The sequence below is a fragment of the Sorex fumeus genome, unplaced genomic scaffold, assembly GCF_029834395.1.
Source record: "Sorex fumeus unplaced genomic scaffold, SorFum_2.1 ptg000033l, whole genome shotgun sequence".
NCBI lineage: Eukaryota > Metazoa > Chordata > Mammalia > Eulipotyphla > Soricidae > Sorex > Sorex fumeus.
In genome coordinates, this window is record NW_026606090.1 from 33,408,620 (window position 1) to 33,432,056 (window position 23,437).

General features: G+C 38.7%; 1 protein-coding gene across 1 annotated transcript in view; it reads right to left on the bottom strand.

Annotated features, from left to right (window-relative positions):
• BMP5 (bone morphogenetic protein 5) overlaps positions 1 to 23,437 on the bottom strand; it is a 134,994-nt gene that overhangs the window by 34,218 nt on the left and 77,339 nt on the right. The window contains exon 3 of the mRNA XM_056116892.1: positions 15,061 to 15,209. Within this exon, the coding sequence (XP_055972867.1) occupies positions 15,061 to 15,209 (149 nt within the window). The remainder of the gene's footprint in view (positions 1 to 15,060; positions 15,210 to 23,437) is intronic.

The following is a 23,437-nucleotide window of genomic DNA, read 5'->3' on the forward strand; positions in this document are numbered from 1 at the left end:
TTCCTGATTTATTTTAGGGTGCTTGCAGTACCCCTGTTTAAGCTAAAATCTTGCATACCAATTGATAATTTAAAAGGGCTTTGACAGAAATAGATATGACAATTCCTTGGTAAAGAATTTACCTAAATTTAATTACACATTGAAGTGAATCTCTGGCAGAAGCAAGTGACTATTTTTTTCTCTTCAACTTTCAGTTTGTAAATTTATCAAATTAACTATAATTCCATAAGGGGTTAAAAGATATATTGAAGTAGCAAATAGAAAAATATGGTTGAAATTTTTTTTGAAATTTTCTGGACTGAATCACAGTTAATAACAGACAGAAAACCAAAGTTAATTCCAACAGATCCAAAACAAAATTCAATTTTGTGCTACAACAACCAATCATTATAAATAAATAACATTATAAGCTTAATTTAAAATTATACATATATTTATTTGTTTCTTCAGCTTGGAATTTGCCCAAAACTCACACATCCTGTAAGAGCAATATTATATGAATGAGGATGGACCTGAATGTAAATCATGTTTAGATTAATGCGCAAGATTCTTAAACTGTCTAAGGATGAATTCCCTCATGTAAAAAGTAGATGAAAACAGTGATAATAAAGGAAACATTACATTTAAAAAATTTAGCAATCCTAGCATTCAGAATACCCAGCTAACTATTAGCTTTCATTTACTATTAATATTATGTTATAGATAATCACAGCAAATCACTAATCACAAATCACGACCATCCTGTTATTCGTCGATTGCCTCGAGCAGGCCCCAGTAATGTCTCCTTCATCCTAGCCCTGAGATTATATTCAAGGCTCTTTAGGAGAATGAGACCCATCATTGTTACTGGTATTTGGCATATTGGGTATGCCACGGGGAGTTTGCCAGACTCTGCCCTGTGGGCAGGCTACATTCAGTAGCCTGGCAGTCTCCTGCCCCCGCACCTGGCTGTCCTCGCCGGGGCCCCTTGGAGGGGAGTGGGTTAAGCTTTCTTCCCTGCCCCAACCAGGGCTCTGGCAGCCGAAGACCTCCAGGACCAGCCACCACCATGCTGAGACCACTCTCTGCACACATGAAGGTACTGGCAGAGGGACAAAGCCACACGGGTTCCGGGGCCAAGATCTCCAAGCCTACTCGGATTGGGGCCGAGCATCCGCCACCCAGATCATCCAAATTCCAGTAGGCGGGGTCACACCCACCACCTGGCCCCCTGGCGCCGTGTAATCCCATCAACGGCCAAGACTCAGAGACTATAAAAACCAGCTCCCGGAACCGCGAGCCGCAAATGTGGCCGCACAACATCTTATTATGACATCACAGCAAATACGTGCTGGAAAATATCTTTTAAAGGGACTTAATTATAAACCTAGGAAGTAATTGAATTATTTTTTTTTCTTTTTGGGTCACACCCGGCGATGCTCAGGGGTTACTCCTGGCTCATGCACTCAGGAATTGCTCCTGGCGGTGCTCAGGGGACCATATGGGATGCTGGGAATCGAACCTGTGTCGGCCATGTTGGCTGTGTGCAAGGCAAACGCCCTACCCGCTGTGCTATCGCTCCAGCCCCAGTAATTGAATTATTAACCAAGAATTTTTTTAAAAAGGAAATATGAACACCAAGGAATAATTGATGTTGAACAAAAGTGCTGCCAAAATGAGGACTAGGAAGAGGACAGATATTTATAAATATTGGCAACAAGTTTTGATACAGTAAACAAAAGTATATGAAGTATTCTTATAAAAACCTTGTATGAGTAATATGAGAATTAATGATATCATGGGTTGAACAAAGAAACTTAACAATATCCCAATATTTTAATTTGGTTTCTCTACCATGGAAGGCATAGTGATGATTTTGTTTATTTTTATGAACATGGAAAAGCAAAACTCTAAAGCATACAGAAAAGATTTGGTTTTCTTTTTTCCCTTTACTGCAATACTTTGCATGTTAGATAACCCATAGGTCACAGCTCACTTGAACTTAGAAAAGAAACAAATACTGATTTAACCCCCAATGGAAAATCCAACTCTATCTATTGTTTTCAATAGAAATTTTTTACCTTTAAGGTATCAGAAATCTCCTCAATACTTCTCAATGGAAACTTTTCTGAAGCATTTACAAAAAGTAACTATTGTAGTTGACTTGGGGGTGAGAGATATATTCAACATTCTCCATGACTTTAGTTACAGAAAATCTATTTTAAAACACTCATATACCATAATAGGTTATTTGATGCTCCTCTTAAATTGGGGAGATTTGAGAGGGAGGGCTGGTGACAACTGGTGATGCTCAGGCTTACTCCTGACTATGCACTCAGGAATCACTGCTGCCAGGACACTAGGACCACAAGGAGACCAGGGATTGAACCTGGGTTGGCATACGCAAAGTAAGTGCCCGACCCACTGTACTATCTCTCCAGCCCCGATTAATTTATGATAAAGATTTCAAATACTAACTTAGAGCTGTAGATCAATGGTAGTTGAACCTGTGCCGATGTCGAGATATTCTCTCTCACTCCCTCAGCCTCCGCCTCACACCCCCAACACACACAGTGGAGGGGAGAATGGTGGGGAAGAGAGAATATGTTCACAAAGGTTAGTTCATGGGACTTCGAGACAGCCAGGCTTCCTTTCATTAACTCTCCTGTCTGACTTTATATAATATCTTACTATTTTGGTTTTATTTTGTGTTGGAGCACACAACAGTGCTCAGGAATCGCTCCTGGTTCTGGGCTCAGGGGTCACTCCTGGAGGAGTGGGGCGGGGGCGGGGGGGCTCGATGGAGTGTCTGGGACCCACCCTAGGTAGGTCATATGCAAGCCCTGCCTGCTGTAATGTCGCTCCAGCCCTTAGACCTCGATTTGTTTTATGTTAATACTAGACCTTAAGATGTGACATTTTGATTCAATGTGCACCTTCTGAATATTTACATGTGTACAATGATTAAAACATAAAATTAAACTTATAAATTATAATCGTTTGATATAATCTTACAATATACTTTTCACAAAGAGTACTGCACACTGCACAGTCCTCCTGTTGTACATCGATTTGCTCAAGCGGGTCCAGTAACATTGTGACACTTGTTGTCACTGTGTTTGGCATATTGAATACGTCACGGGTAACTTGCCAGGCTATGCCGTGCGGGGGAGATACTCTCAGTAGCTTGCAGGCTCTCCGAGAGGGGCAGAGGAATCGAACTCGGGTCAGCCTGGTTGGCTGCATGTAAGGCAAATGCCTTACAATGGTGAATTCTATTGACTTCCTATGGCTCATTATTTCACAGTAAAAATAATTTCATAGCTGGAAACTTCCATTCTTAGGAGCCATTATTTCCCTTGTATTAAATCTACACTTTATACTGTATCACTGTCATCCCGTTGTTCATCAATTTGCTACAGCAGGCACCAGTAATGTCTCATTCCTCCCAGCCCTGAGATTTTAACAGCCTCTCCTTACTCATCTTTCCCAATGATTGGAGGCTCTTTTAGGGTCAGGGAAATGAGACCTGTTATCGTTACTGTTTTTGGCATATTGAATACACCACGAGTAGCTTGCCAGGCTCTGCCCGTGCGGGCAGGATACTCTCGGTAGCTTGCCAGGTTCTCTGAGATATATATATATATATATATATATATATATATATGTATATATATATATATTTCTCTATTATTTGTTGCCTAATGTCTGAACCCCATCAAATATGGTGTGGTAAGTAGGGAAAATGGGTAGAAAGTGTCTTATGATGTGTCACGGCCGTGTGATCCGGAAAGCAACCCAGCAGCGGACCTCCACTACCCAACCACCACCACGCTCCAGGCCGCTTTCTGGACACTCAGGCCAAGATTCACGCATGAATGAAGTCCCACGGAACCCAGGTCATGCGGAACTTTGTAAACTTCGACTCTGGGCTCAACAGGACCAGGAGCAGAGATCCTCTGCCTGCTTCCCCCAGTCTCCGGCGACCCAGGGGTCACACCCATAAGCCACTCCCTGCTGGGGCCAGATAATCTCCTCATTGGCCACCCTCCAGCACTCTTTGGCTGCTTCTCCTGGAAGGAAGCACAAAATGAGGCTCCCATAACCAGGCCACTGGACTCCAGGCCGAGCTGTTTTCACTCGGGGCGTTCCAGAGGGGGCCAGGTGAGAGCCCTCCCCCACCAAGGGACCCAGCCCCAGCAGCCTACCTCCACTACCTTATTACACAATGATTTAATTTTGGACCATGAGATAAAGGCTCAAGTTGCTTATTTCTTTTGTTTGAAAATTATTATTATTATTATTTAACTGTCCTCCAAATGTATTCCTAAATATTCATCCCCAAAGTCAAATATACTCTAATTTTTCTTAACATAAAACAGTACATAAGGAACTACTTTATTTTACTAATATTTATCTACAATAAATCATAGTAATATATGTTCCTCTTTTACAGACTATTTAGCAAGATATGTGATTCCGTTTCTTGGATGTAAAGACTCCCTCTTTTATTTATTTGAAAGCAAGTATCATCACCATAAATTCAAGGAAAGGGATCCATATGGTTTTACGGACAAAAATGACTAAATTGCTGTGCAAGATAAAGTTAAGGGAGAGAATATTATCCAATCTCTGTTTAAAAGATTCTTTGATAAGTAGTTATAATTCAACTTCTTGAACTGAGATAAATACTAATGAGAAACTGCAGTCAAAACTGCAGGACAAAAGAAAAATATCACCCTTGATCTCTAAATTTCTTCTGCTACTTATTAGAACTATGTGAGCTGATATTCAGATTAACCAGCACATAGATCATATGATCCCTGACATAGATTAAGAATCATTTAACTCCAAGGGGCCTAAATTGGAGATGTTTCCCCTGACGTAAAAACAACTATAAAAAAGTCCCAAGTTAACACAACAAACTGACTTAACCAGATACTTTAAAAACAACTGTTTACAGACCTCAATAAATTTAAGCAGAGATTTCATAAAAACTTTCCACTTCTCTCACACAAACATGTTCATATTTTTAAAAGGCGAAACGATAATATAAAGTTAGTAACTTGTACTTTGTTTTATATACCAAAGACATAGGGACCTTTATTATAGAATGTTTTTCTAATTAGGAATGTGTATCTCGTAATTCAAAAGATGCCATAAGTTTTGAAGATTTGGAGTTTTAGATAGAACATACGTAGAAGTTATTATAGAATGTTGTAATTTTTTAAAAAAATTGTAAGTGCGTTTAATTACTATGGCAACGAACAATGAAAACCAAAAAAATTAACATGAAGTCTGTAGGGGAAAAATAACTAATCCTAGATTTCGTTATCAATTGTAGACTTAGAAGTTGCTGATTTCCATGTACAAACAAACAAAAAAATCCTAATTTCAGAATGCATGGTAAAATCCTAGGTAATAAAATTTAGAGTATAGACTTTCAATTGTCTTGAGAACTAAATTTTTCAAAAGTTTGCACAATGACGTTGAAAATAAAATAAGGTTAAGTTATTAGGACTTTTAGCAAAGCTCTGATATTTATATAATTTCTAAAAATGAAAGGTTCTTGTGTATCAACAATTTTTTTACAAAGACAACAGTGCTTGATGCCTGAGAGCAAAACCAGAGCTCCAACACAAAAGAAGAGTGCTATACCACTCGGCCACATCTCTATCCGCCTTCCTGTTTATCTATCATATACTACTTTTCATCTGGGATGTTTTGAGCCAGAGCTTGCAATTTAGGGGGTCACTCCCAGCTCACAGTCAGGGGACATTCACCTTTTCTGTGTCAAGAAATTAGCTGCTGACAAGCATGAGCTCTAAGCTGGAATATGACAGCAAGATCACAGGTTTCCTTACATCCATCTCTGCTTGTTCTCCCAATCAATTCATCACTTAATCACTTAATCACTTAACTTCCCGTTAGTCGTCGATTTGCTCGAGCGGGCGCCAGTAACGTCTCCATTTGTCCCTGTCGCGTGCTAGTGTAGCCCAATGGCAGACCAGATGGTCAGACTTCTTCGTCAAGATCATGAACGATCGGTTTGAGGCTCTTCATATTCCCGAAGTGAACAGATGCCATTGGGCTACACTAATCAATTCATTGAGATAAATACTAATGAGAAACTGCAGTCAAAACTGCAGGACAAAAGAAAAATATCACCCTTGATCTCTAAATCTCTAAGGCATTTAAATTTTTCTGATTATATTATAGGAAGTGTCATTTCCATGGTAGGGATTTTATGGGACTTGTAAATACCAGCACAGAATATTGGAACTGTAGGCCACCTATTTATCAGACTTGATATTTCTTTGGCCTTTTGGTCTATAAGCACTAAAACACTGATTGGACTTTTACAATCTTTTTGTTTGTTTTTGTTTTTGTTTTATTGGTGAAACATCATGAGGTACAGTTGTAGACTTACAAGTTGTTACGCTTGGGTTTCAGTTATACAATGATCGAGTACCCATCCCAACACCAGTGCCCATTCTCCACCCCCACCAATCCCAGTATCCCTCCCACCCCATCCCCCATCCCCCATCCCACCCTGCCTCGGTGGCAGGGCACTCCCTTCTGTTCTCTCTCTCCTTTTGGTGCTGTGGTCTGCGGAAGAGACATTGGGTAGCAATCATGTTCTGTCTATAGACTACTTTCAGCAGGCATCTCCCATCCTGGGCGGATCTTCCCAGCACCCTTTATTTGGTGCTCCCTTCTCTAGCTGAGCTGCCTTTACCCCTAGAGTGTGCGGCTGGTCTCTAAGCCATGGAGTGAACAACCTAGTATTTATCACAGCTGTTCTTGGGTGTTAGTCTCTTATTTTGTTACTTTATGTTCCCCAGATGAATGCAATCTTTCTATGTCTTCCCTCTATTTCTGACTCATTTCGCTTAGTATGATATTTTCCATGTGGTACCACTTGTATGTAAATTTCATGACTTCATTTTTTCTAACAGCCACATAGTACTCCCTTGTGCAGATGTACCAAAGTTTCTTTAACCAGTCATCTGTTCTCGGGCACTCAGGTTTTTTCCAGATTCTAGCTATTAAGACTTTTACAGTCTTTTAAGCTGCCATTTTAACATGTAGGACTTAATAAGTTTAGTAAGTAAATCTGATAGTTTATACTGAAGCATTTCTGGGCTGGAAAATTTATCTGGTAGTAACATAGGCTGGCTTTCAGTTAATGATTTCTGTATGTAACCTACTGAATGACAAGTTAATTTCCCTTATTCCCCCCCAATAACTATGATTTTCTAAGGATAAAGAGGTGCCGTAGAGTAAGGGCAGGAATGACGTGCAGCTGGCATGTGGTTTAACCCCGGTCTCAAGTCCAGTACTACAGAGTTCCAGAGCATAACCAAGTGCGATCCTGTGGCTCTGTGCACTGCCAGAGAAGTCCAATGACCCTTTGCCCTCCAGGGCCTGAACCACTTGCATCCTCAGACTCTTACACTGAACCCCTTGCTCTGTTGTCCAAGAACTGCCCTGGCCATCCTCAGACCTTCTGGGTACTGCTAAGGACTCCCCCAAACCGATATATTTAATTCTAATAATTTTGTGTTCTCAGATGTCTATGAAACCTAACCAAAGTAATTTATCAATTGATCATGATGTATATTTGCATGTTTATTCCAATGGCTTCATATCCTTGGTTAAAATATGTCTAAAAGTTTTGAACCATAGTTTCAACTCATTTTATCAACCAAAATCAGTAAAATATCAGACATAAACCTAATAACATAACTGCTTTGGTACTGTGCTGCCAACTCAAAGTTTAAGAACATCTATTAATAATCTTATGTTTCTTTGGTGGATTTTTATTTGTGAATGTATCTGAATATCCTTTGATTCATTTGCAGAATCTCCAAGAATTTTCTCAAAATGTCTCCACAAAAGAATCAGTCTTAAAGGGTGGGTGCCAGCTGGAGCAGGCAAAGGTTTCTGGGTGCCATCTAGTCCACGTGATTATGAAGACATTTATTCCAATGCATTCACATTTCTGATGTCATCATCTAATCCAACTTCAAACTGTTCTTGTAAAGACATTGCTACTAGACTCATCTTATTGATTTTAAATTTAAATTATGAAATGTTTTGTCATAGCCAATTTGAATCTAGTTTTCCTAATGATTTCATCTAGGAATCGTTTTCCCCAAGTGGAGAGGTCCGTTCTATTTACTTACCTTTCTTATTTAAATTCACTTATCTATGCTTTAAATCTTGTTCTCTCTAGCAATAAATTTTTTATATGTGGCATCAGTTGTAATTTAATTAAATCTGATAGTAAAATCAAACCTCTAAAATAAGTTTTCCTTGATGTAGCTTATACAACTTAGTGAACTTTTCAATATCTGACTTCAAATCTGAATTTTTACTTTTATATGCTTGGAAATTATACCACAGCTTTGAGGAGAAGTGTATTTCAGAGTCTTCTTAAAAATAAACTTTTAATGTTCCCTGACCACTAAACAATATTCTGAACAATTAGCATTTTGATTACTTGAATGCAAATGATTCAAAAACATACGGATTGAATTTTCCTTGATGTGTAAGTGGGTTTGAATAGAACAGGAAAAAGTCATTGGCAAAATACCTTCCATGCATTGCCAAGTCTGAAATATCTTAAAATACAAGTTATTCTAAAAAAGTACAATTTAATAGACCCCAAAATACTATCTCTGATTTTGCATCTCTAATTATCCTATCAACCCAAATTTTTAAAAAGGAATCAATTTACTTGAAAGGTTTAAAGTACATAAAATATAGAAAAGAGGGGAAATGACAGTGTTGAAGGGAACCTCAAGTTCTAAAGATACTTTAAATTGCTTTTTGTATAACAAACTGAATATACGTGTAAAAGATAACGCTATTGATTTATTATCTATTTTAATCAGAACCTGGAAAATAGCTAATGTATCATTATAATTTAAGAATCTGAAAATCTTGCGATAAATTGTGAGATAGACCTTATGGCTACTCTGAAGTGCTTATTTTGTCACAGAGGTTTATTAACCACTATGAAAGTGTGTCCAACTTTTAAACAGACTTTGTACAATTTATTACAGCCAAGGATGGAAATCTTTATTTGTCCATTAACAAATAGCAGTTGCTCTTTGGTTTGTTTGCTTGTTTGTTTGTTTGTTTGTGTGTGTGTATGTTTGCTGGTTTTTATCCTGGAGCTCAGAACATGGAGCTCAGAGAATTCCCTATTCTGCATGGAAACAATCAACAGATTAAAGTATTCTTCCAAATTTTTGGCAGCTCATTTGTCAAATTTCTAAAATGAATATTTCATAATCTGACATATTTCCACAGGTTCTCTCACGATACTAAGGCTACCTTTAATTTCAATAGTCTTTTTATTTTCAAAATATATTTAGTCCTCCTTTCCTTTCTTGGCAAGGGCAAGACACTTTTTAATAATATAAGTGTTTTTGTAGGTGACTTTTTCTTCACCTATGATTCAAACAATTTTTTTTTCTTTTTGGGTTATACCTGGCGAAGCACAGGAGTTACTCCTGGCTCTGCACTCAGGAATTACTCCTGGCGGTGCTCGGGGGACCATCTGGGAAGCTGGGAATCAAACCTGGGTCAGTCGTGTGCAAGGCAAACGCCCTACCCGCTTTGCTATGACTCTAGTCCCTGATTCAAACAATTTTAACAGTTCTGTCATGACTAAGATGTAGTAAATTGACTTTTGTTCCATGGCAAAAGTAAATTACAAACATTTTTTAGTTTCATCTTTTTAAAATTACGCTATTTTTATTCATTGCAGTTTAGATAATTATAATAGTTTTAGAGTTTAAGCTGGGCTGGAGCCATAGCACAGTGGGTAGGGCGTTTGCCTTGCACACAGCGGACCCAGGTGACCCAGATTCGATTCCACGTCTCACAATGGAGACGTTACTGGGCCTGCTTGAGCAAATTGATGAACAATAGGAGGACAGTGACAGAAGTTAAGCTACCAAAATGCAAAGTTGCTACACCCAGCCCTTCACATCTGTCCCCAGATTTCCTCTGTCTGGAGAGTCTTCTGGTCCCTCTTGGTTTTGTATTCCTTTGTAAAGAATTACCAGGGCTTATTTTTGTCTAGTACTGGTCACTGCCTGTTCTCTTCTTCTGGCTTTCCATATTCCACAGATAAGTGAGATCATTCTGCATCTTTCCTCCCTCCTCCGACTTATTTCAGTTAACATGATACCTTCTAGTCATAACCATATTCCCGCAAACAACATGATTTCACCTCATGGCTGCAGAGCAGAGCAAGGGGTGGCCACTGAGCATCTCAGGCTGGGGTCCCAAAAACAAACAAATAAAAACCATCGCCTCGAAAATTACACATGGACTCAGTGGTCTTTCAAGATAGGTTTTTAGGAACTACAACTTGCATTGCATCAAGCACCAAGGTTACAACTGGGAAGGAAAAGAACCCATGCCACAAAAAGCACAAAACGGACATTCTTTCCCTTTGTAGTCTAGGTAACACGATTACGGCAGAGCGGATTTTCGTGGTTCTTGATGGTTTTGATGTACAAAGTTACTGCTCCTTCACCAGCACCAAAGTACCCACAACGTTCCATCGCTCACTGTCTTCATATCACTTCTAGTCCATCTTTTTCTTCTCTCCACCCCCTCCTCTCCTCCACTGCTTGGTAATCTCAGTTGTGTAATCCAAGGCCAAGAATTACAGAATGTGAATTCTGTGATACCGTGCAATCCATTGTTTTCTTTCTCTACTCACCACAGATAAGTGAGTTCATCTGATATTTGTTCTTCTCTGTATTATTTTGCTTTACAGAATGCCCTCTAGCTCCATCCAACTTGTTCCATAGATAACTACAAGATTTCACATCCTTGAATCACAATAGTCATTGCTGTAATCAAGTACTGTATCTACTTTTTAAAAATAATGCATGCTCAATCTATAGGAGTACAATAGATTTTATATTCCAAATCTCCAGATAAAACTTCAAATAATTTTCCTCAAATGACTTTTCTAATTTTATCTGTAGTCATTTTTTATGTATTCAGCCAAAGTTTTTCAAGCCAGCTAGACGATTTTTTATCTTTATAAGAATGTATCATGCCATCTTATTTTTCTGTGCATTTACTCACTTTGTTTCCTCACTCAAGAAAAAATACTCCCCTATGTTCTCAACACTACTCCATTACCACAAATTCCCTCTGTCCTTGTCTCTTAAAAGTCTCTCACAGAGCACCAAATAAAGGGTGTTGTGAGGACCCTCCCAGGGTGGGAGAAGCATGCTAAAAGTAGTCTATAGACCAAACATGATTGCCACTCAAAGCCTCTCTTGCAAAACACAGTACCCAAAAGAAGAGAGAGAGAACAAGGGGGAATGCCCTGCCACAGAGGCAGGGTGGGACGGGGGGATGAGGGGTTGGAGGGATGCTGGGACCCCTGGTGGTGGAGGATGGGCACTGGTGGAGGGATGGGTACTTGATCATTGTATTACTGAAACCCAAGCACAAAAAATTATAAGTCTATAACTGTACCTTTTGGTGATTCACTAATAAAAAAATAAATAAAATAAAATAAAATCACCTACAATGAAAGATAAATAAATAAAATAAAATTGATTTTATATCTTTTTTAAAAAATGGTAACTGCTTTATAAATAAATGTTAATTTCCCTGTACTTCCAAGATTCTTGGTGCTTAATAAATCTTGAGGAATAGTCAAAAAAAAAGTCTCTCATAAAGAAAAAAGAGAGAAGAGAAAGAGAAAACAAAATCTACCCATGAGATGTTCCTTTTGTTTCTATCCCATTTGAATTTAATCACCTCTCCTATATTCCTCTAGTATTTGAATTATCTCACTTGTTTTCAGCATTTGGAACAATTCATTCTTCCTCTAATTAACTACATACATCATCTCCCAGGCTATATTCTCTGTTAACAGGCACTCTTGCATGCATAGCAGCACATGGAGTAGTTCTATGCGGTGCAAATGAATAACTGAATCATAATGATGTGAGGGCGATCTGGCTGCGGCATCTGTCACCCCATTGATCGCCAGGGTTGATTCGGCTGATCTGGCTGGCTAGGCGGGTGTCCCCTTCCTCCCTCACCGCTCCATGTGCGTCCCTCCCTAAGCTGAAAGAGAACGGCCTTCCCCGAATAGAGACAAACCGGTCTTCAGTGGAGGGTATACGAGTAGCTGCGCTCCCCTGCTAGAACCTCCAAACAATGAACAAATGGATTTGAAACTGGTTTTCCTGTATATTGCCCTTTCTTCGTTTCCAATAAATTTGACTGAGGAGGAAACAAACACATTCAGGTCTGCTATGAAAAATAAAGACAGGGGGAATGGGAAGGGGGTGGAGGGCTACTGGGATCATTGGTGGTGGAGAATGGGCTCTGGTGGAGGGATGGGTACTTGATCATTGTATAACGAAACCCAAGCACGAACGTTTGTAAGTCTACAACTGTACCTCATGGTGTTTCACTAATAAAAAATAAATTAATTAATTAATTAATAAAAATAAAGAATGACTGGCCTGCACTGATTGGAACAATATCATAGTAAGAACATCAGTGGCCGTTATGACTGAAGCAGTATGAAAGAGAAGCATCTTTTGATCCAGATTTATAGAGGAGTAGAACATGCTTATTCTTCATGAGGTTGCATGAAGCATATTATAAGAGAACTATAATACCCAGAGGGTTAATTACTTCCCCAAGGTAATATATTATCTGCACCAGGTTGAAATTTATTTTAAATGTTGCCGAAAAGCAAAAGTCAATTTTCCTGGCATAGTTAATATTTTAATTTCTTTTCTTGCCAGACAATATTAAAGAAATGAAGAGAAACAACAAAAGTCTGTACACCTCAAGTCTTACTCTTAAATAAAGAATTTGGAAACCTTGGTGGGGGGAAGTAAAACAGTTTCATTTAGGCTCAAAAAGTACAAACACACCCCCTCGTAAATAACACAACAGTAATTTAAAGTTAAATTACCCTTAAAATAGAATATAAATAAATCTAGAATGGAGAGAAAAAAATACTAAGTATCCTTCAGAGAGAAAAAGATAAATTGAAAGCAAGACAGAAGGTAAATTACATAGTAATAAAGAAAATAGAACCAATACAAGAACCGTATTGAGAGAGAGAGAGAGAGAGAGAGGTTTCAGAATTTTTCTGTGGAGGGAGAGCAGGGTGGGTTTCTGAAAGCAAATAGGAGGGTCATGTTTCCCAGATCTTGAGTTGTTTAGTTAGACGTTTCCAGCATATCCCTAAGGAGAAGACTGGGAGAAGCACATACCACTAATTTAATTTTTCTTGTTTGGGCCACATACCAGGGGAAGAAACAACTGGCTCACCTCCACACTGCTGATTTTGCAGTCACATTTCTGACCATAAATGTACAGTAGTTTAGCATTGTAAGAATTCTTGGTAGATTATTTAAATATGTGCTTTTGTCAGTCTATATTTAATGCTTGAACTCTGAAAATCCTTAAGAAAATTTCTCAAAGCTGTAATTGGAAAATAACCTATAATTGTAAATCTTTGAATCGTTTATTTAAAGAAAAGTAAAAAATTTAGCATTGCAATTAAAATATATGGGAATGTCCGGATATGGTGGGCTGTCTTAAACTTCCATCACATTTTCAGTAAGCACTTTCGTATTCCAAATTAATATCTGAGCACTCAAAACCCTCAGCAGGCTAACTCTGGAATAAACCCATCTACACAAGCCTTGGAGATGCAACACAGATTGCTGTGCAACCACAGGCCGTGAATCTGGTTACAAGTAGGACAATGCCCGTGTGACCTCCTGCTGCGTACAGGAATGAAATGCCGCTGCCACACTCAAGATAAGCCCACTCCAACTTAAGTCTGGAACTACTAGACAAGAGTTTCGTGAAATACAGCAAAGAGGCATGAGTGAAACTCATATTTCTCTTGTCTGATCTTGCAAGCAGCTAGAAGCAATACAACAAGAACAAGGCACATTTGCTAATTAATCATTCCTCTGTACATTTTCCTGCTTTGGCCTGGCCCTAAGATTTCATGGGAGTCAAGGCAGCAATGCAGCTCTTTGGTATTCTTCTCCGTATTAAAAATGACAAATCAACCTAGCAAATCCTTACATTGTATTCCACCTGACTGGCATGAGGAATATAATGGTAAGTCACCTGAAAGTTAAGATTTGAATTTAGAAATGAAGTCCGAAATGGTTAAAGGGCGGTAGGACTCTAACTGAATTCTCCTTCGCTTCCACGCCTCCTGACCAAATGTTCTAAGGTCCTGCTCTGCGTCTCTACCTAAACGCAAGCATGCAGTCGCTCACTGAATACTCGTGAGCACAATAATAACATGTAGGAATTCTTGAAAATGAAGATTTCCTACAGAATGTTGTTACAAGTTGTTCTGTAGCCACAGTCTTTGACCAAATAAGACAAATATGTTAAGAACCAAGTCGGTATTATTTTGTGTTTTGTGATTTATTTATTCCATTCCCATATTTTTTCCCACCTAATCCTATTGTTAGTAGCGTACAAATGTCCATCTCCCTAGAAACATTTTGGACAGTGTGCATGTGTGTATGTGTGTGTGTGTGTGTGTGTGTGTGTGTGTAATCCTTTGCTACTATTTCAGTAGGGTTTGAAAGATAGCTTGTACATGCACTATTAATTCTTTAATGTCCAGTTCTATTAGCTTTTACAAATGATGTAGTTGTATAGCCAACACCACAATTAGGACATATACGTAGTACTCTGTAATATCACTTACTGTGCATTTTATATTACAATACTGCTATGTGTATTTGTTTGCATACCTATCTTCAATACTGGACCTAAAACTCCCTAAGGATAAAGAAAAGTATATTTTCTTTACCCCTCAAATCCTGCTGCTGTTCATGACAATAAAGGTGTATTGAGTGAAAGTGTTGGGAAACCCAATCGTCTCGTTGATACATTGCACTCTGTCTGGAATGCGCTACTCATACACTTCATATACAAAATATAAGCCATCTGTGTCACACAAAGTGCTATGACTCTCCACACATCAAAACAGACGCCAGAAAAAGTATGTAACAAGGTAGTACTTACCATCTCCTGTTTCTGCACAGAGCTGTAAGCCCAAATTGTTCTGTGGATTAATCACCCAATGATTGCTGGTTACAGTGATATCAAAGACAAGCCAACCCACATCTAAAGCTTGGGCCTTTCTTGTGTCTAACAAGAACAGATCTGCATCTCTGAGGAGAAAAAAACAACAATTAAAAACAAACATACAAAAAAAACCAAAAATCTGACGGACTGAACATAGATCATTATTTCCTATGTTTAAGTGAAAACTCTCCAAAAGATCTTTTAAAACTAACAGGAGTTAGTAATATTTGAAAGTAATTTCCATTTTGTGGGGTCTTTACTGGCCTTTGCAAACTGACTTAGTGATCTTGATTTGTCCATTCATTTACTTATTTTTGGACTTGGGGCCACACTGGGTGATGCTCAAGGGTTACTTCCAGATGTGCACACAGGAATTACTCCTGGCAGGGCTCGGGGACCATACAGGATGCTAGGCATTGAACTCAGGTTGACCACATGCAAGGAAGGCACCCTCCCCACTGTACTGCCTCTCTGGCCCACAAAAAGTCTGACTTAGTTCCTAATGATCAGTGTTCCTGAAAGCACTTTGTACAATGCCCTCACAGCAAGAAAAATGGCAACAACTAAGCTGAATAGAGTGGGACTAAAAATGACTCCTGCTGCAGTTGGCACGAATGTGGAGTCTTGGGGGATAGACACAGGCAGGATGCATGATGCAGACATCCGTGTGAGAGATAGTTTTCCATTTTTTCCCACTTTATTGTAAATTCTCCAATTTTATTATGTAAATAATATATGATATCAAGGCCAAGGGAGAATCATACAGAATGAGCCTGTGGATTAAGGATAAATCCCATGAAACAAGCAGCACATCTACCCAAACTTGCTTTGACATCTGTATGCATTAGTCCCCTAGGGCTAGTAATGGCTAGGAACAGGAATGCGTTAGGATTACCGTTACAGAGTTGCTATAAACATTCATCCATCTTAATGTTAACATTAAATTTACACGTATATGGATATTTATTTATTATTTATACTTTTAATTCCTGACTGTAGGCAACTGGGCTAAATATCCTGACATTCAATCTTCATATTTCTTCCATATTGATGAAATCGAGGCTCATCACACCTCCCTCAGAGTGAAACAGAAATACACCATGATGCATTTTATGACCTTTCATATGTGGCTAATATGCTTAAGAGCATATTATTCATATAGAGGCTCTCAAAACTATGTCATCATAATCTATATTGAATAGTGTTCTACTGCATTTGCCATCTATTTAATTAGAGAACTCACTTCACCGTGACTTCTACTGCGCAACAAGCAAGAATGAAATAAAACCGAAGCAAGTACATCTATTAAAATTATAGAACGATGGAATACTTTTGCATTTGAAAACTGGACTGATTTTTAACAGAAGTAAAGTTATCTGAGTAAATATTTTAAAAGCTACATATTTCTACCAGCTTGATTTACGGCACTCTTCCATTAACCTAGAGATGTTAAAGCGAATGTATTGTGATGAACGAAATCATCCAGTTACCCTCCTCTGAACTATGTAAGAAACTTCATTCTCTTTCAGAACTTTAAATTGCTTACCAAAGGATGAGTTATAGGCAATTATAGACAGTTATAGACAACTCTGTGTGAGGTACCTCAAGATATCTAACAAGCATGCTCTAATAAAAATATTTTATTAGTTACAACTTAAATTTTAAAGACCTATTATATTCAGTATAATGAAACATCAAATTATATCTCTTCCGCCTCACTTGGGAAAGTCACCAAATAGAATCCAAGAAAATACAGATCATTATTATAAGTTTTAGAACTCTAGTAAACATCCTTGAGACTGCAATCTTATATATAACTTAAGTACTTAAACTTTTAGAGTTTGTTTTCATTTGAATTAAGGAAAAAAGTTTGTAATGAACTCTGCAAGTCAAAGGAGCCATATTTTGACATATATTAAAGCATTGAAAAAATAAAAAGTAAAAGAGGTAAATTATAAAAGTTGTTTCAACCATTTAATAGATATTTTTTAATTTTATTGAATCACCATGAGATAGTTACAAGCTTTCATGTTTGGGTTACAATCACACAATGATCAAAGACCTATTCCTCCAACCAGTGCACATCCCCCACCACCAATATCCCCGGTACACCCCCCCCCCCTTTCCCACCCTTCCTCTGCCTCCATGGCAGACAATATTCCCCGTACTCCCTCTCTAGTTTTGGGCATTATAATTTGAAATACAGATACTGAGAGGTTATCATGTTTGGTCCATTATCTACTTTTAATAGATTTAAGCAGTTCTATAGAGGAAATCTATTATTTTAAATGTTTTTCTAAAAAAAAACCCTAAAATGTCCATATTCAATCTCCATTTTTTTATATCATTTCTATGAAGGAAACAGTTCCAGTTTTAATGAATACAGTTAGGAAAAGCACAGCCAAAGCATTCAAGAAATCCCTAAATACCTACATTTCAATAATGCAAATCTGACCTGACTGGGAGGTAATCAGAGGCAAAGAATGAAACAGCCATAAATTTATTGTTCATGTCTGAAAAGTTAAGGCTCACTTGTCTTTATATGCTCCATGATTTCCTAGTCCTGAGAAAAAGTTATTTTTATTTTTTACTGATAATGTCTATCCTTAAATTTATGCTGTCTTCTTTTATATAGCAAACTTTTCTTTTTAGCTACAGACACCAGAATATTCTTTGGAAGAATCAAATTTATTAACAAACACAATGGTAAAAATTCTGTAATTTTACTCAAGTAAAAGTCTTCCAGAATAGGATTTTACCAATAAATTCCCCAACATTTTTCAGAAAGTTTGGTGTGATTTCTTTGAACTTCCTTTAAATTTGGCTCATTGGAAATAGTTTAACATACCAAGTATTTCTTATGAACAGTTAAAATTGGCTTATTTTATTGTTTTAGCATTTTACTTGTTTTTAATTGTTACAGAATTGAGATATTCTCGTACTAACAAAGAGAAATTAATTAAAATTCCCTATAAACATTAATATTCAAAAACAATGCAGTAGAAAAGTATATAGAAATATACTTATATGTACCACAAGTTAATCCTTAATATAATTATTTTCCATTTCATGCACAAATATAACCATAAGGGCCAGAGAGAGAACAGCAGGCAGGGTGCTTGTCTCGCAGACAGTCCACCTGGGAGTGGTCCCCTGAGCCCCATGTCTCCACCAGGTCGACCAGGAGTGGCCCTTGAGCACAATGGCGGGAGAAAGCCCTGAGCACCAAAGGTTGTGGCTCCAAACAGATATGTTTCTATAAAATCATTAAAATGAAAGTCTGCACTCTGCACTCATTTGTGAAATAACATAATAACAAAATATGATACTGACACCCAAGGACAGTAGACGCAAGGACCAGGAAGATTGCTCCATAGTTGAAAGCCTGCCTCATGAGCTTGGGGAAGAAGGCAACTGGGATGGAGAAGAAATCACTGAGTCAGTGATGGTTGGAGGGATCGTTTGGGATGGGAGATGTGTGCCGAAAGTAGACAAAGGACCAAACATGATGGTCTCCCAGTATCTGTATTGCAAACCATGATGCCCAAAAGTAGAGAGCATGGGAGAAATTGTCGGCAATAGAGGCAGGGGCAGGGCTGGGATGGGAGGGGGGGATACTGGGGACATTGATGGCGGAAAATTTGCACTGGTGGAGACATGGGTGTTCGATCCTTGTATGACTGAAATTCAACATGAAAGTTTTGTACTTGTAGCTCATGGTGATTCAATTAACATCTATGAGGCTTGTTGTTACTGTTTTTGGCATATCGAATACGCCACGGGTAGCTTGCCAGGCTCTGCTGTGCAGGCAAGATACTCTTGGTAGCTTACTGTGCTTTCTAAGAGGGACGGAGGAATTGAACCCCGGTCAGTCGCATGCAAGGTAAACGCAAGTCTCACAATGGAGACGTTACTGGTGCCCACTCGAGCAAATCAATGAACAATGGGAGGACAGTGCTACATACACACACACACACACACACACACACACACACACACACATATGCATTGTTAGAAAGGAAATCAAGTTTACATACATGGAATATAAAGGCGAATAGTTCAGCAAGGTATTCTATTAATACTCTTTGGCATTTGTAATAAAGTGACACTGAATCACTTAAAAACAGAAATTTGGGGCTGGAGCAATAGTACAGCGGGTAGGGCGTTAGCCTTGGACGCAGCCAACCCGGGTTCAATTCCCAGCATCCCATATGGTCCCCTGAGCACTGCCAGGGGTGATTTCTGAGTGCAGAGTCAGAAGTAACCTCTGTGCATCGCTGGGTGTGACCCAAAATGCAAAAAAACAAAAAAGATAAAAGATAAAGATAAAGGCCCTCCCGTTGATCGTCGATTTGCTCGAGCAGGCCCAGTAACGTCTCCATTGGAGACTTTGTTGTTACTGTGTCTGGCATATCGAATACTCTCGGTAGCTTGCCGGGCTCTCCGAGAGGGGCGGAGGAATCGAACTCGGGTCGGCCATGTTGGCCGCTTGTAAGGCGAACGCCCTACCGCTGTGCTATCGCTTCTGCAAAAAAACAAAAACAGAAATTTATTATTTCATAGTTTGGAAGGTGCCAAGTCCAAAATCAAAGGTGTCCCCTCAGTTGGTTCTTTTAACAGCTGTGAGGAAAGGATCTTTTCTTAGTCAATCCCCAACTTCTCCCTGTGTCTTCACATCACTCTCCTCTGTGTGTGTTTATGTGCCCAAATTCTCCTTCTTTTTAAGGACTGTTGTCACACTGGATTAAGAATCATTCAATGATCTTATATTAATTTATTGTCTTCTTTGAAGATCCAGCATTTATTTCAGAAACATTAAGCAGCACTGGAAATTAGATAATGAATTGTAGGAGAGATGATGGAACATAGTTCAATCTCTAAAACTTAGAATATTTTTTAAAAATAATAGTAATGCTGAATGTGAATAATCTGTTTTATTAACATAATGTCAACATTTAATATTTTCAAAAACTAATGAAAGTAAATTTATTATTTGTGGAAGCATTTATATTTAATTGATTGACTTCCTTTCTCATGCAGAATTTGAATATTTTCTCTCTGCTATAGATCTAAACAATAATATCTTTTTTATTATATGCATTTTTTTATTTATTTATTTATTTACAGTTGTAGATTTACAATTTTTTTGTGCTTGGGTTTCAATTATACAATGATCAGATACCCATCCCTCCACCAGTGCCCATTTTCCACCACCATGGATAATATCCCTCCCACCCCCATCCCCCCATCCCCCCCTGCCTCTGTGGCAGGGCAATCCCCTGTGTTCTCTCTCTCCGTTTGGGTGTTGTGGTCTGCAAAAGAGGCATTGAGTGGCAAACATGTTCAGTCCATAGTCTACTTTTGACATGCATCTCCCCTCCTGGGAGGATCCTCCAAACATCCTTTATTTGGTGCTCCCTTCTCTATCTGAACTGCCCTTTCCTCTAGGATACCCGGCTGGCCTCTAAGTTATGGGGTAATCCTCCTGGTGCTGATCTCAGCTATTCTTGGGTATTAATCTCATACTTTGTTACTTTATATCCCCCAGATGAATGCAATCTTTCTATGTCTATCCCTCTCTTTCTGACTCATTTCGCTTAGCATGATACTTTCCATATTGTACCACTTGTATGTAAATTTCATGACTTCATCTTTTCTAACAGCTACATAGTACTCCATTGTGTAGATGTACCAAAGTTTCTTTAACCAGTCATCTGTTCTTGGGCATTCAGGTTTCTTCCAGTTTCTGGCTATTGTAAAGAGTGCTGCAATGAACAAACAATTGCAGATGTCACTTCGACTATACATTTTTGCCTCTCTGGGATATATTCCCAGGAGTGGTATTGCCTGGTCAAATGGGAGCTCAATTTCTAATTTTTTGAGAATCGTCCATACTGTTGTCCAGAAGGGCTGAACCAGTGGACATTCCCACCAACAGTGAAGGAGTGTCCCTTTCTCGCCACATCCACGCCAGCATTGGTTGCTTTTGTTCTTTTGAATGTGGGCCAGTCTCTGAGGTGTGAGATGGTATCTCATTGTGGTTTTGATCTGCATCTCTCTGATGATTAATGATGTAGAGCATTTTCTCATGTGCTTTTTTGTAAACAATAATATCTTAAACAACTAAACAAAGCCATCATGAATTGTTAAATATTAAACACAAAATTTTCCGCATGCAAAGAGTCTCATTGGATATTAAATATATGTATTAAGTATAGCTACCCGAAGGTAAAAAAAAACATTTTGTGCAGATACATTTATAATCAAATATAAATATATTTGAGTAGCTCTTACTTTACTCATTATCAGATTACTCATTGGAATTAGTGGCCTTGAAAAAAAATTTATTTACTAGGGTGCTTTTTATTTAACTGAGAAAGGGAAGTTTTACATATGTGCCTAAGGAGTCTCAAACTGCAAGAATGGTAATTCTTTTACCAAGGACTAAGCAACAGAAGTCAAAATTTAAGTTAATTATTCATACAGTATATCTGAAAGAAGAGATTATATGCATTTAATACTATAATGATGTAGCTGTAAAAATTGAATTTTTACCTTTACTTAAGTATCAATAAATCACAAAAAACAGAGTTTGGGGATCAGACAGAGTTGAATAATAATAAAGTTTCTGTATCCTTCTTGCTATATATATTTATATAATAGTATGATGTTTCCTGCCTTTCAAAAACTGTGTAAAGACCTAATATAATGCAATCTGATTGCCTGTGTACAGGAGAGGCTAATTGCAGTTGAATCTCTACTTGTTGTGAGAGTACAGATGGCTCTGTGTTGCAATCTGTGAAACTTTGAAAAGTTGTTATGTTGTGTGTATTGTCTTCAGTTGACCTCAGTCTGATGCTGAAAGTTGGCCAATAAAACTGATTACAATAAATGGTAAAAAGAGGAAGAGGTGAAGAAAAGAAAAGAATATAATATAGAAAGGAGAATGAAGAGGAATGGAGTTAAGTGCAAAGAAATTCTGTATTTATTTCTGGAAGTATTGTCTCAAGATTCAATTATTGACGTCTCTATATATGACTCTAAAAAAATAATAAACAATGTCTGGAGGGATAGTGCAGGAGGAGAAGCTTGCCTTGCATCCTGCTGACCCTGATCCAAATCCTTTTTACTCCATATGGTCCCCCACTCACCTCCAGAAGTTATTACTGAGCACAGAACCAGTAAATGCTTCTTAGCACTGTCTGATAAGGCCCCAGCCCCATTGGAAATGACTATACAAATGCAGTCAGATGTCTCATTGTGTTTGTAATGATTGTACATCTGAAAAAACTGAACATAGGTAAGCAACTATGATTTTAAAGACTCTAAGGAAAACTTTCACACATATACTTGAAAAAAGGAATAAGACTGTATTTTATATATTATTAATATATAATATATTATATAATATATATTAATATATATTATATAATATATTATATATATTATAGAACAGTGCAGTCTTCTGCCCCCGCACGTGGGTGTTCCTTCCCGGGGCCCCTTGGAGGGGAGCGGGTTGGGCTTTCCTCCCCGCCCCGACCAGGGCTCCGGCAGCCGAAGACCTCCAGGACCAGCCGCCACCATGCTGAGACCACTCTCCGCACACATGAAGGTACTGGCAGAGGGACAAAGCCACGCGGGTTCCGGGGCCGAGACCTCCAAGCCTACTCGAATTGGAGTCGAGCATCTTCCACCCAGATCCTCCAAATTCCAGTAGGCGGGGGTCACACCCACCACCTGGCCCCCTGGCGCCGTGTAATCCCATCAGCGGCCAAGACTCAGAGACTATAAAATCCAGATTCTGGAACCGCGCGGCCGCATTTGCGGCCGCGCGACATCTTATCAGAACTTTTTTTTTTAATGACATCTTATTGTCTCATTCCTACTTTGAACAAACTTGCAGGCTATCAAATGTAGCCTGCCCACAGGGCAGAGTCTGGCAAACTCCCCGTGGCGTTCCAAATATGCCAAATACCAGTAACAATGATGGGTCTCATTCTCCTAAAGAGTCTTGAATATAATCTCAGGGCTAGGATGAAAGGGACGTTACTGGGGCCTGCTCGAGGCAATCGATGAATAACAGGATGATGAAATGAAAATGAAAAATTAATATATGCGAATATATTAAGAAGAGAACAAGGCAGAGTCTCCTGCCATTGCGTCTGGCTGTCCTCACCGGGGCCCCTTGGAGGAGGGCAGATTGAGTTTCCCTCTCCGCCCTGAGCAGAGCCCCAACAGCTGAAGACCTCTGGGACCCAGGCAAAACCATGCTGAGACCACTCTCTACATGCTTGGAGGAGGAACCGGCAGAGGA